This window comes from Culex pipiens, chromosome 1 (genome assembly GCF_016801865.2).
Source record: "Culex pipiens pallens isolate TS chromosome 1, TS_CPP_V2, whole genome shotgun sequence".
NCBI lineage: Eukaryota > Metazoa > Arthropoda > Insecta > Diptera > Culicidae > Culex > Culex pipiens.
Window position 1 is genome coordinate 20,954,985 of NC_068937.1, and position 15,746 is coordinate 20,970,730.

The 15,746-nt window shown below is 32.1% G+C and overlaps 1 protein-coding gene across 6 annotated transcripts in view; it reads right to left on the reverse strand.

The window, feature by feature from the left end:
- LOC120429655 (anoctamin-4) overlaps positions 1-15,746 on the reverse strand; it is a 61,219-nt gene that overhangs the window by 15,175 nt on the left and 30,298 nt on the right. For 4 of the 6 annotated variants that reach the window (XM_039594683.2, XM_039594681.2, XM_039594682.2 and 1 more), the window contains one exon: positions 6,515-7,057. In XM_039594683.2, the coding sequence (XP_039450617.1) occupies positions 6,515-7,057 (543 nt within the window). Of the gene's footprint in view, positions 1-6,514; positions 7,058-13,765; positions 13,919-13,970; positions 14,393-15,746 lie in introns of those variants that run through there. The other 2 variants (XM_052710127.1, XM_039594684.2) reach the window with 2 other exon arrangements.

The window sequence follows — 15,746 nt, forward strand, 5'->3', positions numbered from 1 at the left end:
CGGATTAACCACCAGAAATGAGGTGGCGCTGCAGTCAAGGCTTTTCGGGCAATCACTCCAAAGTTCATTCAATATTTCGCCCTATTGAAATGTAACTCTTGATTTTAAAATTACGAAAATATTGTTTTCGAAGAGATCGGAAAATTTTACGAATGTTTCATATTTTAACATCGTAAATCGAACCATTAGTTGCTGAGATATCGTCATAAGAAAATTGTGGATTGTTTGGGTGAGACTTGAAAACAAAAAAAAATCCTGTTTTTTAATCTTTGCATGGCAATATCTCAGCAACTATGGTTCGTAGTTCAAAAGAGCAAAATATAGAGAAGCTTTTCAACATGAACACTAATTTAAAAAAATAAATAACTGCGACTACTTTTAAAAAAGCTCCTAAAATGGCTTTAACTTGAAAACGGTGCCTTTTATCAAAATTTCACTAAAGTACTTTTTGATTGCCAATTTGATTTTACATCGAAACATGAAGGTAAAAAATTTTTGCGACCGATATTTCGATGTTTTGAAAAAATCAGTATTGAATATTGATTAAAAAAATCATAACTTGGTCAAAGATTTTTTGCACAACCTGGAAATTTCTGAAAAGTTGGCATTTTATGTCCCCTAAAACATTTCAAAAATAAAAAAATGTAATGATCCGACACATTTAAGGTCATCTTTTGGAGGAATTTTCAAAGTTTTGCATTTCCCCATATATTTTTTCAAAGTTTCCCATACAAACTTCAACGATCATTAGGTCCCTTCAAACCATAACCGATTTGACTAAAAATTGGCACAGTTATTTATTTTTATTTAAACAGACGGGTACAGTCATCCCACATATTCGGAACACCCACAAATTCGGAACACTTTTGTGATAATTTGTCAATAGCATGCCAAATGCAGCTTTTCTCTCGACCCTACTATTTTTAGGACCTTTATTTGGACATTTTCTTGCTATTTCACTAGTAAAAGTAGTACTTTTTGAACAAAAAACTTCATTTCAAGACTATTTTATCCTGAGCAGCAAAACACTGCCTGTTCCATGATTGTGGGATGTTATTGTGCCTCCCACAATTGTGGAACACCTGAATTTAACTGATATTTTCACAAAAAAAGTTATCAGACCATGGATAAAACATCACTAAGCTTGAGTTTCACTGGTTGCAGTGTGTGAAGTCATTATTTTGTTACAAATATGTACTCCTGGAGAGATCCAAAGTTTGTTTACATCCGTAAGAAAAAAGTGTTCCGAATTTGTGGATTTCAAGGGTCAAAGTTTTTCTTCAAAAACTTGATATAAAAGTTAAAATTTGCAGTTGTTCGATACAGCATTCGAAAGATCGCATGAAAAGCTTTCAAATGAAGGTAAAAGCGAATCATTAAGTTCAATTATCGATTTGCTATGATTTTTTGAACATTGGCCGATCTGTAAACTGTTCCGAATAAGTGGGATGACTGTATCTTTTAAGAATTTCAAAAAAAAAATTCTTTTCACCCTAGGGAATAGTCAGAATGGAATTAGTAGTCCTCAGATTAATATAAAAATAAAATAATCGATTGAAACTCAACAACATAAAAAACATAAGTAAAATAATATCAGCCGTCGAACAAAATGCTTCGATAAACCTGAAAAAAATAACTTTTGACTGATTTATTAAAAAATACATTTTCTACAAAACTTCAAACTTCAAAAATTTGCCTCTTCAAAATAATTTAAAAAAAATAATTGGCCTCAGTTGACCTGGAATGGCCTTTAATAAAGGCCCTTTATATTTATTTATTTTTATGAATTGTATCGCCATATTCACCTAAAAATAACTAGAATGATTGGAAATGTCAGGGTGGTCACTCAAATCCCATTTTCTTGTTCCTTACTTTTTGACGATTTTTTCCCAGAACCTCGAATAAAGGACATTTAAAAACTGTCTAAAAAAAAGTGCAAATTTCTAAGTTAATTTAAAAAAGATCAGGCTATCCACGAATTCAAAAAAAAAACCTTTACATCAAAATTATAAAAAAAAACTTTGTAATAAATTAAAGACCCCATAATTTTCTTTAATGACAATCATTTTAAAAATGATAAAAGCTACATACAAATTCTGGTCTAATATTTAAAAAAAACACACAAAATTCAAACATAAATATCCATCCAACATAATTTTTAGAAAAGTTTGAAAAAAAATGAAATATCAAAAAATCCTTGCAAAAACAGTTTTTACCAAGCTTTTTTCTCGACTGTCCCGAATTGAGTGGCCACCCTGGAAATTACTTAAAATTTTGTAAAATGACTAAGTAATTGCGGAATTACTCGATTGATTTTATTTTTATTTTTTTAAGTTATACTGGCCAAATACTTTTTTTTTTTGTAAATTTCGTAGTTTATGGACCGGCCAGATTTTCAAAAAATCAGCCAAATCTCATAAATTTAAACTGAAAATTCTCAAGCATGTTAACAAAAGCCAAGTATTCTTAGATTTTTTATATCAATAATAAGGAATCCTAAAAAAATGTGGCATGTTGCACGCTGGTGGTCGAAAAAAGGTCGAACGTTGACAAAAAATCGAAAGGACAAAATGTCGGACGTGAACAAAAGGTTGAAATAGTAAAAGGTCGAAAGGACAAAAGGTCGAAAATACAAAAGTTGGAACATTAAAAGGTCGAAAATAAAAAGGTTGAACGTGGTCAAAAAGTCGAATGGTAAGAGGTCGAAATGACAAAAAGTGGAACGGTAAAAAGTGGAAAGGATAAACAGGTAATACGTGGCAAAATGGTCGAAAAGCCAAAGGTCGAACGTGGACAAAAGGTTGAAAGAACAAAAAGTCGAAAGGAAAAAAGAACGAATGTTAAAAGATCGAACGTTAAAAGGTCGAAAGGACAAAGGTCGAATGTAAAAAGGTTGAACGTGGGCAAAAGGTCGAAAGGACAAAAAATCAAAAGATAAGAGGTCAAACGTAAACAAAAAGTGGAAAGGACAAAAGGTGGAATGGTAAAAGATTGAAAGGACAAAAAGTCGAATGGTAAAAGTTCGAAAGAACAAAAGCTCGGATATTAAAAGGTCGAAAGGACAAAAAGTGAAATGGTAAAAGGTCGTACGTGGCAAAAGATCGATTGTGACAGGGTCGGAAGGACAAAAAGTCGCATGTGGACAAAAGGTCGAAAGGAAAAAAGGTATATTGTTTTTTTTGTTGAAAACTAAATTTTTCACAAAATACCATATTGTTTTCGAAAATACCCAATTTTTTTTTCAATTCAATTGTGTTTTTATTAGAATTTAACAGTTCTGCTCCAGGATGTTACATTTGCAATTCAGAGATTTGGAGAACCTTTCAACTGAGATCAATTCAGGGAGGGTACATGTTTCTAAGTTTAGATTTTGCTAGCTGCTTGGTCTTTTAGAGAAAATAAATTTTGAGAAAAAACCCTAGATCTATGAAATACCCAAATTTTCGAAAATTGAAACAAAGCGAATTTTCGCATATGTTTTCACTATATTAGAGTTTTTATTGTTAAAAACTGAAATTTTCACAAAATTCAGTATTTTTTCGAAAATATTAATTTTTTTTATATTTGCAATATTGGTATTAAACGATGAAAAATTTGTTAGGCATTTTAAAATTATAATTTAAAATTTTCATAATTTGAAATATGGGTACCAAACGAAGTAAAATTTTGAATGATTAGTTTTTGTTTTGGAAAATAATAAAATTATCACAAAATACCGTATTTGTTAATAATTATCAAAATTTCAAAATTTTGTAAAAATTTAAGCTCGGATATTAAAAGGTCGAAAGGATAAAAGGTCGTACGTGGCAAAAGATCGATTGTTAAAAGGTCAAAATGACAAAAAGTCGCATGTGGACAAATGGTCGAAAGGAAAAAAGGTAGAACGAGTGTAAAAGATCGAAAATAAGATCGAAATTATACAAAAGGTCGAAAGTGACATAAAAATCTATTTTTGTAATAGAGTCCAGACACGATAATCCGAAGGCCTCGGAAAATTTCACTTCGAATAATCGAAACTTCGGATAATCTACGGATAATACTACGCTTAAATGATTCATAATTTTAAAATCAAAGATGGCGGTGATATTAAATTGAAAAAAAAAATCATTTTATTTTGTAATGGGCAATCAACAACTCAATTTTGACTAAAACGGGGTCGCAGAACTGGAATTTTATGTTAAAAACAAGAAAATGAAAAAAATACGAAAAACAAATTTGGTCGTGATTCGATTTTCCAAAGTCCTATACAAGCCTTCGGATAATCGAAACTTCGGATAATCGAGTCTGGACTGTATTGTGAGTTTCACCGATTATTTTTTCAAACAAGAGCAGTTCTTTTAAAAAAAAAACGATTTTTTTTTCAAACAAGAGCTGTTCTTTTAAAAAAAATCTAATTCAGAGATATTTAAATACTGTATCAAAATAATTAGGTGTTGTTGTTAGTTCTTTTTTTAATTTTTTTCCTTTACATTCTTTAAGGGCTTATATACATGTAGAAAATCACAAAATTTCATATTACAGAAAATTTATTAAATCCACTTAAAATATGAATTTCAATCACTCCTGAAAGTTTCATGAAGATATTTCATGATTTAACTCAGTTAGGGACGATTTAAGCTCAGAATTTTGCCATGCGCAAAGCAAACTGTCTAACTTTGTGAGCGTTTTTCTCTAAACACCGAGTTGAAAAACGGGTGCCACGATATCTCGAGATGGGATGGACCAAATTGGCTGAAATTTTGGGTGAAGACTCCCAAGACATGTCCCGTGTGCATGACGAAGCCGATTTTGAAATTTTGAATTTTCAAAAAATACAAAAATCAAAAACTGGCGATTTTTTATATGAAAAACAGAAAAATATATTTTTTCTTCTTTTTAAATAAACTTTTTGAAAATCGGCCTTCGTCATGCACACGGGACCAGTTTAACGAGTCTTCGCCAAAACTTTGAGCCGATTTGGTCAAAGCAATGTTGAGATATCGTGGCACCCGTTTTTTGAAACTGCTAACTTCAAATAGCTATATCTCGGCAATGATACAACCAAATGTCTTCAAATTTGTTTTGTTAATAGATGAAAATGTATATTTAATGCCCTGAAAACAGATTTTGAAAAAAAGTTAAAGTGTGTGCTCAAACCAACCTCTCACATTTTTGCCGATTTAAATGTATGTAACCCCTTAAGATTATTTATTCCTGTACCATTCTTTTTTTAATATGAAAAATGGCTGATTGATTTTCAATTCTATAAAATTTCTGAGTTTCTGAGTTCTTTCAAACCTGAGCTTTTTCTTAAGATTTGTGCGCTGGAAGTGGAGACGCGAAGTCGTGATTATGCAGGTTAATTTTTTTGTGTGCTTTTGTGTCGCTGTTCGTATGGGGTGAGTGATTGTGGTAATCGAATAATAGCATCATTGGTGCGCTGGAAGTGGGGACGCGAAGTCGTGATTATGCAGGTTAATTTTTTGTGTGGCTATTCGTATGGGGTGAGTGATTGTGGTAATCGAATAATAGCATCATTGGTGCGCTGGAAGTGGGGACGCGAAGTCGTGATTATGCAGGTTAATTTTTTTTTTGTGTGCTTTTGTGTCGCTATTCGTTTGGGGTGAGTGATTGTGGTAATCGAATAATAGCATGCCTTACTGAATTATTTTTGTCTTGAGCGTAATTTTCGTTGAGTAATTGGTGTTTTTTTGTGATATTTTAATTGTTTTGTGATTTTCAAAGCCCTTCCTATATCATCGTTGATCGGAAGGCACGACGTCGGGTAAATTGTGTATAATTTTTTCGAATAAGGTTTTATTTTTTATGGTGAAAAAGCCATTTCTATATAATGATCGAAAGACGCACTGACATTTTGGATTAATTAATAGTGGAGTGAAATAATTGTGAGTGAGTGATTTTGTGTGTTAACCAGAAAGACCTTCCCATAGCATCGTTGCTCGGAAGGCTCGCCGACGGGTCTGTTATGAAAGTCCTCCCCATAGCATCGTAGCTCGGGAGGCATCGAAAAGCCAATACCTTATCCTACTAACCCAAAAAAATAATAATCACGTGATGCTTGAAGGAGATGCTGTGGATTCAACGGTCTCAAGCGGTATCAACAAGTATATAGCGAAAAACTGTGTGCTTGATGAGTCTGCAACTTCAACTATCGGACTAACATTCCTCCCTTTCGTTGAACTGCAGGCTTCTTGGGAGGGCGCCGGTATTGACTAATAAAGTAGGGATCTTCAGAGATTAAACAGTGAACGGATGGTTGGCTCCCACTGATCATTTTTGATTCATTGTTTAACTTCAGCTGATCTGTCAATAACGGAGTAGCAGCTCATTGGCAGTCAACCATGCTCATGCTGCTCATGCTCATGCTCTTTCAAACCTGAGCTTTTTCTTAATGGTTTTATGAGTTATTATAACCCAATTCCATAACAAGGATCAGCTGTGGCAGTAATTTCAAGTCAGATTACATTTTCCAATAATTTCGTAGCCGGCCTACTAAAATCTTCACCCCACTCACCTGATCATTCAACAGCTTCCTCAGCCCGATATCGTACTTCTCGTCCTCCAACCCGAACCGCGCCCTCTCCAGAATAAAATGCGCCACCGCAATCCGAATGCTCGGCGTAAAAAAGTCCGGCGCATCCGCATCAAACAAATAGCACTTCTCCCTCGAGTACTCGTGCAACAGCCGGTACTCCCGCTTCCGGAACTTGTCCCGATCGATAATCACAAAGCGGAACATTGGCCGCCGGAAGAACCGCACCAACGACCCCCCAATCGAAAACTCCTCCGTGATGATGTTCTCCTGGTCCTTCAGCTTCACGATCGGCATCATAATCTTCATGTGCTCGCAGTACCGCGAGACCACCTCGGGCGGGACGTGGATTTTGATAAAGTGAATCCGCTGGGTCGTTTCCGGTTCGATTTCCAGCCCCTCGCGGATCAGATTTTCCTGGAAGATTTTTCGCTTTCGGTCGGCTTCTTCGTCGTTCTGGAGGTGCCCGTTGAAGGCGAGCACAAAGTCGACGACGCGCTTGCCGTCCTGGAAGCGGTTCCATGTCTGTTTATTTTATTTTTTGGAATGGAAAGAAGAAAACAATCATTAGATTAATTCGATTTAGTGTGAAGAAGAAAGTGATGAAAAGGTTAGTTGGGTGAGTTGGTGAACCGAAATGGAGAATAGTTACATATTTGCTGTACATTTTTTAGGATTGAGGTTAGTAAATAAGATTTTTTAAATTTAATAATGTTTTTATTAGCACATTTAGAACTATTTTTTGGCTTTAAATTTTTTTAAGTGAAAAATAAATAGTTGAGTTAATTTTATTTAGTAATTTTTATACCCTAATACACCATATTTTCACAATTTCGCGGAACGCTTAGTATCTATTGCAGGGTGACCACTCAAATGCCATTTTCAAATTCCATTTTTTCCCGACTTTTCCATTAACTCAAAAATTAGGCATTTCTTATCTAAACAATGATTTTGAACTCTTTATAAAAAAGTTAATATCATCAAATCTTCGGATAATCGAATCACGAAATTTTTTTTTTTTATGTCTTATTTTTAATTTTAGAGCTTGAACCCATAAGCTGCTCTAAAATAAATTATAATTCTTAAATGGCGGTCAAAATAGCGGTGATTAAATAATGAAAAAATGTTTTTTTTTTTATTTTAAAAGGCTATCAAACATTCAAATTTGACTGAAATTGGGTTACAGAACTCGTAACCGATTTTTTTTGTTAGTGATTCGATTATTCGAAGTCTCATACAAACCTTCGGATAATCGAGGTTTCGGATAATCGTGTCTGGACTGTATTTACAAATTTTCGTAAAATAAGAAACTCAACAACAAACTCCTAAAAAATAATGTAAAAATGGAAGCACTCATTATTTTGATTCAGAGTAGAAACATAAACAAAGACCAATTAGTCTTTGAAAAACAACCGAAAACTTAAAAATACTTATAATTTCAATGTTTATCTTTAAAACTGCCAAACGTATATTTTTTGATAATTTATTTCAACTGGAAATGGCAAAAAGTTGAAGATAACTGAACATAACATTTTTTTTTCTTAATTTTATTTTATTTAAAATCAAAGAGCACTTATAACATGATTTCAAAGAATTTAGAAAAAATATCTAGGAAAATGCTTAAAAAAATTGAGTTCCCTTCAAATTTTTTTTTTTATCAATGCTTATGTATCCAGTTGTCAGTATTTTGCTATTTTGATTCGTTTGAATGAAAAATTCAGTTTGTTAGGATTCCATGTTTTACAACATACTTTATGCGAAATGTTGGAAGAGAAAAATTCTTTTAAAATATTTGCAATAACTTAAATCAAAATTTCTTTTATTTACTTTTTTGATTTATCAATATTTTTTTTTTCGTTTTGTAAACACGTAAAAAAGTGTGTCAATATATTCGTTAAGAACGAACAACGATTGGATTTTATACGATTTTTCAGTTTTTCTATAGTAAAAAACCACAATCACAAATAAATATAAACATTATATAGAAAAAAAAAAATTGAAATAACTTAATAAATATTTTCCACCAAAAAAAAACCATTGCTAAACTCTAGTTGGAATATTTTTTTAATTATTCAATCAATATTAAAACAGAATCATATCTTTACGCTAGCTGGCTTAACTTTGTTGCTGTTTTTAGTTAAGTTTTGTTTATAAATAGATTTTGTTTGATATACCAAAAAATGGTAAAAATCTGTCGATTCATAAAAAAAATATTATGAAAATCTGTGACAAATACATTCAATATTAATCAGGATTTTCAATGTCTTAAATGGCGTTTTCATTCTGAAATAGATTGAAATTTTGAAAGGAACCTTGAACTTTAAGTAAGTTACTAAAGAAAAATTGAGTGCATTTAATTTGAAAATTGTACAAAATATGACAAAATTATTCAAGGGTTAGAAAATAATTTTTAATCGAGTATGCTTGGAATTTCCGACTTATTGACAAAAAATAACAAATTGCAGACTTCTTCCCGACTTGAGTGGCCACCCTGGATTAACACCTTTTACCTGTCATAAGTTTTGAAATTAGTTTATCTGAAAAACGTAAACTTAAGGAAAACAAAATATTTTCATGAATTCATTGGTATTTTGCTGTGACAGCTGGCGCCAAAGAAATTGTCTACTTATTCCAAAATTGCCAAACTAACGGACCCAATTCTGCAACAACCAGATTGTAAAAATAGTCAAACTTTGTAATAATAATTTCGTATACAGTACTTTAGGGGATGAATCCAAAGTTATATCGATAGTTCCCGTAGTTTTCAAAATACTAAAATATGTGTAGAAAAATAAAAAGGCCCGGTCGATGTATACCGTTTAGCAACAATTTATGATTGAAGTTGGACATTATTTAAAAATAAAATTACGCACTTTTACAAAGTTTGTTGTCAACTCTTCTAAAATATATTTAAAAAACATTAAATTTCACGATAATATTCATAAAAAAATATATTGTATTGATTGCAATGATTGTTGAGGCACGAAATTTGGAGTAAAAGAGACTTTCTGATTTTCAATAAAAAAAAAAATACAAATTAATTAGAAGCTTTTTACACAAAACATCATTTTTTTTTCTCATTTTGGCCTCATGTGAGCTTCAAATTTGGCCCGTCATCGAAAAACATTGAGCACACCCCCTGGTTAATGTCAAGACCAAGCTATTTGAAAATCTTTAAAAAAAAAGATCAGAAAATTACCTAATAATCGGCTAAAAAAACATTTAAAACTAGGTTAATGGTTGCTGAAAAAACGAAAAATTTTATGAAATTTTGTATTTTTGACATTGAAAATCGGACGCATATTTGCTAAGTTATCGTCAATTGAAAAAAACGACGTTATTTTGATGATGCATAAAAAACTGCATCTTAGCAATCATTTGTCCAACCTTCGATGTTTTTAAAGCAAATTTAACGTGAAGACTTCCATCATTGCCATGATTTTTCATTCATAGATATAAATTCTATCGTTATCGAAGCGAAATTTTGTAGGTATTCATGAAATAAATTAATAAATCTTCAAATTTCTTTAGAAAATCCTTCAAGTTGCCACCCTGTCGCTCAGCGCTAGAAAATTCTGTCTGGTCATTTTGGCTTTCCCCGTCGACGACGCGGCCGGTTCAACCTGACACATGTTGTGAGTGTATTTTTCGTCGACCATTCACAACAGAACAGTGCGCGGGCCGATCTCTGTTTATATTTAGAATATTTTTAAACATTTCGCTTCGTTGTCTGTTGTATGTGTGTGTATGGTGTGATCAACACTTTATCCTCACGCCACTTGCGAAAAAGTTCTTTCACACTTTCGATTCAATTGTTCGAAACATCCAAGTAGGCCCAACTTGTTATTTGGATAGTGAGCATCCCTAGCTAGTTAGTAGTTAATTTTGAATTATTTATTTAAGTTTTCCTCCTCCTCTTGCCACAATTATTTTGCTCGCGCTTGACAGCCATCAAATGCGAGAGCCAGACCGACAGCTGGTTCGAAAAGATACATAAATTTAGCAAATTATAGCGTTTTCTTGAGTAACTTTTGAAAATAGGGTTATATTTTTCATTATTTTTATATGTTAAGGCCCTTTTGAAAAGTTTAACCTGTTTTCATGTTTTTCAATGCTGGTTGGCGTTTTAATTGTTGTTATTATTTTTACCAGTGTAAAAGTCAAGGCACACTTGATCACAAAGTTGTTTATTGTTGCTATGAAACTAAAATTGTTTCTTTTACTCAAACTTACAGCAAAACCAATCACTTTTTGTACAGTAAAAGCAGCGACATATTTGAAGTTTCACTTGGCGCGATAACGAAAATTGCCAACTTCAACAGATTTCTTTCTCTCTCACTCATGTGAGATTGTATACCAGCATGTCTGCCGATGCTGGCAAGAGTGTTCAAATTTCTGCGATGTGATAACTTGGCCTGGCAAACATTCCTATTTTCTGGTGTAACGAGCGTAGTCATTTGGGAAAAAATGTGCTGATTATAAAATTATGGTCTTTTGTGAATAATTAGAAATGAGTCGTGGGGGTATGAGTTGTTGCTCTAGTTGATTTATGAGAGTTTTTATAATCGTTTGAAAGGTTGAAACTGGTGATTTTCTACTCTATTATTGAATAAAAAAGGGTCAAACATTCAACATAACGCCTTTTTGAAATGTTAGTCTTGATCAAAAAAATTGAAATATTATTTTCGAAAAGATCGGGAAATTTCACAATTGTTTCATATTTTAACATTGAAAGTCTGACTATTAGTCCCTGAGATATCGAAATATCGAGATATGAGATCAACAAAGTTCAAAAGAAAAAAATATAGACAATTTTCTCAGCTCTTTTATTTTTTTCAAAAGTGGGCAAACATGGGCACTTAAGTACTTTAGATTGAAAATTTGATTTTTCATAGAAAAATGAAGTTCAAAAATTTTTGCGACCAATATTTCGATTTTTCCAAAAAAATTAGTACTGATTAAAAAAATCATAACTCGGTGAAGGATTTTTTGCACAACCTGGAAATTTCTGAAAGTTGGCATTTGATGTCCGCTAAAACATATCAAAAAATAAAAAAAAATAAAAATTGTGTTTTTTTTGCAAATCAAGTTTTAGTGACAAAAAAATAAATTAAAAATTACCAATTTTTTTTTAGTGTGGTCCTTACAACTTTGCCGAAGACACCAAATCGAACAAAAGATTTTTTCAAAATATACGGATTTTTTTTTTCATACATCATTTTTGTATGGACAGCTGCCAAATTTGTAAGGAAAATTATATTGGCAAACCAATGATGCAAAATGGCTTCTTTGGGCATAACAAAGGCACCAAAAAAGTTCTAGACGGATTAAAAAATACAAAAATTAAAATTGAAAAAAAACGATTTCGTGCTCAGCATTAGTTCGTCCATACAAGTCTCCATCCAATTTTGTCAGCTGTCGGAAAGGCAATCAAAATATTCAAAAATCTGTATCTTTAAAACGAATTTTGTGATCTAGTGTCATCGGCAAAGTTATAGTTATTGTTTGTCCAAAGTTGTTAATCGATAACATTATCGTCTAACGATAACGAAATTTGGGTATCAAACGAAACGAAATTTGGTATACTTTTTCACCTTTTTATGGTTCTTTTTTTTATAAATACTAAAATTTTCACAAAAAAAAAACGTATTTTACAAAATGAGTTTCAAAAAAAGTGAATTTTTGTATGCGTTATTACTTTATAAGAGTTTTTTTTTTGTTGAATACTAATATTTTCCCAAAATACCGTATTTTTTTCGAAAATTATCAAATTTTAAAAATTTACAATACGGGTATCAAACGAAGCGAAATTTTGTATGCGTTTTTACATTATTAGAGTTTTTTTGGTTGGAAACTTAAATTTTCACCAAATTTTGAATATTTGAGTATTTTCGAAAAAATATGGTATTTTGTGAAAAAAATAGTTTAAACAAAAAAAATTAGCGAAAACCATACAAAATTTCGCTTCGTTAGAATTTTGAAAATTTGAGTATTTTCGAAAAAAATATGTTATTTTGTATAAAAATTATTATTTAGAAAAAACTATAAAAATGTGAAAAAGCATACAAAATTTTGCTTCGTTTGAAACCTGCATTGTACATTTTTAAAATTTGAGTACAGTACTTGTTCGGTAACTGGACTGAGAACAGCTCTGACCAAAGGGGCAAAAAAATATAAAAATTCAAATTACAAGTCTAGGTTTCAACATTTGGATGCCAAATTTGTATGGAAGATGATACAGACAAACTGATGATGCAAAACGGTATTTAAAAAAAATCAGCTAATTAAAAAATTAAAAGATTAAAAAATGCAAAAAAATGGCCCAAATTTCAGAAAATTGCTATTTGGTAAAGGGCAGCCCACAAGAATTGTTTTAGCTAAAATAATCAAATACAAAAAATAAGAAAAAAATCTTATGAAGTAAAAAAACAAGTTTGCTGTATTTTAATGAAAAACTTTTTTTTTATTACCAGAAACAAAAATAAATAAATGGCAATAATATTTTTTTAAATCCTTAAATTACTTATTTGTTTTGCACAGCAAAAAAAGTAGTAATCCAGCTGCGTGTAAAAGGCCTGGGTGTAAAATAAATATTGCATTATTTTATGCAATTCTATGTGATTTTACACCCTAAAATATGTAGCCCATCAGTATGGGAAACCTACTTGACCGAAATGTCAAGCTCATATATGCGTTTATCCTTTCAACTTTACATCGGTCTGATGGCCGAGTGGGCTAAGGCGCCAGTCCTTACTGTTGGTGCTGGGTTTGAATCCCGTCGGTTGCAACTTTTTTTTGTGTTTACAAAAATTGTACATGCAGTGTGTAATATTAAGTGTTTATTTTGACGAAGGTGATGTGCATGCTTTTGCATGCGATTTTACCATCGGATTTTTTGCTGTGTGTTTATTTTAGTTTACTTTTCAGTATTTTATAAAATTATTCAAAAACTTAGCAGTCACCCTGTCAAACTTTTTTCTCCTGACATTTGAGAAGGGTTCGACCGGCTAATTAGAACGCTAGATATTAAGTGACGGGAATCCCCCGTATGATAATGACTTAAAATTTAAATATCCATGAAAATCAGATGATCCCAATATTAATATTAGATTTGCCTTGATGATTTCGAACCGATTTACCCATTTGATGAAGTTAGTCCCGAATGATGATGCTAATGTTTACATTAAAGCTAAGTTATGTTGTAATCCACGAGTGGAAAGAAATAAAACGCACCCCGCCACAGTTTTTGTGCAACTGTTCGCAAAGTTTACACATGGCCGTTGTCTGGTGAGGGCGTCCCCGAATATCCCCGACTCCAAATCGATTCCCACTGTATTTGTCGTAAACTTGTTGATCTTTTTTATCCCCCTTCTTTCAACGCAGAATCACCGTCACCAAGAGACTTGAGAAGTGCACACAAAACCGCTGTGATTCACACATTTTCCTTCTCTCCCGTCATCTCACAGCAGGCCACGCTGCTTTTTTCCTCGTCGTCGAGAGCTGTCAAACGGTCGTCGTTGTCATAACAACCGTCTCGCAGGACTCTCGCCAGGCCAGCTGAAGGTAGGGATGAAGGTGGCGCCACCAGGACGACGGTCACCTCCTCCTTGGGAAACTGGGACAACCAAGTTGGCCACGAGCTTTGGTCCCCGGATGCAGCTGTTTTTTCTTCTTCTGAGGTGAGTAACACTTGACGAACTACCGCAAAAAAAAAGTGACTTAATCAAGGCTTGCTTCGTTTCACAGCACACTTGGATGACTTTTTTGCGACTTCTTTGTTGATTTTTTGAGGTATTGAAGAATTACTTTTAACAATTGACGGTGTTAATTCGAATCTACTTATCACAGCCTCTTTTGAACACACACACGTCAAGGTCATCGCCGGAAGACCCTCGTCGCGGAGATCATCGTCGAACCGAACCCGGAGCGCTACTACTGACAGTTGTTCCCGCTGCAGGTCTTTGAAAACCCCGAGATGTGCGAAACTCTCGAAACTGAGAGCGGGAGACTAAACTCAGATTGCTCAGAGAGAAGAAAACTGCCGGCGCGCGAAGCACGAAAAGGAGGATGAATCTGGTTAGTTAGTGGTTCTGCTACTACTAACACAGATTGACAGTTTGAGTTAAGCCGGTGAACGCTTTGCCGGCTTTGTTGGATGGTTATGATGATGGTACTAATACACACCTTCCACCCTACTGGCAACGGGGGTCATCCGTGGTTTGATGGAGCATAGTTTGGAATTGAGAGAAGAGTAGCCAATTTAATTTAGTAGATTAAGAGCCATGTGGTAACCACCTTTTGGGTTGAGGAACAGATTTTGGTGACCTTGACAGGTGGATCTCGTTGAGGAAGTAGCATTTGAGTCGAGTTGACTGTAATTTAGAGCCAATCTGTTTTTATTGAAATTGACCTATTGAAAGCCATACCCAACCAATGAATATTTCTAAAATTCTAAAATTCTAAAATTCTAGAATTCTAGAATTCTAAAATTCTAAAATTCTAAAATTCTAAAATTCTAGAATTCTAGAATTCTAAAATTCTAAAATTTAAAATTCTAAAATTCCTAAAATTCTAAAATTATAAAATTCTAAATTCTAAAATTCTAAAACTCTAAAATTCTAAAATTCTAAAATTCTAAAATTCTAAAATTCTAAAATTCTAAAATTCTAAAATTCTAAAATTCTAAAATTCTAAAATTCTAAAATTCTAAAATTCTAAAATTCTAAAATTCTAAAATTCTAAAATTCTAAAATTCTAAAATTCTAAAATTCGAAAATTCTAAAATTCTAAAATTCTAAAATTCTAAAATTCTATAATTCTAAAATTCTAAAATTTAAAATTCTAAAACTCCTAAAATTCTAAAATTATAAAATTCTAAATTCTAAAATTCTAAAATTCTAAAATTCTAAAGTTCTAAAATTCTAAAATTCTAAAATTCTAAAATTCTAAAATTCTAAAATTCTGAAATTCTAAAATTCTAAAATTCTAAAATTCTAAAATTCTAAAATTCTAAAATTCTAAAATTTTAAAATTATAAAATTCCAAAAATTCTAAAATTCTAAAATTCTAAAATTCTAAAATTCTAAAATTCTAAAATTCTAAAATTCTAAAATTCTAAAATTCTAAAATTTCAAAATTCTATAATTCTAAAATTCTAAAATTCTAAAATTCTAAAATTCTAAAATTCTAAAATTCTAAAATTCTAAAATTCTAA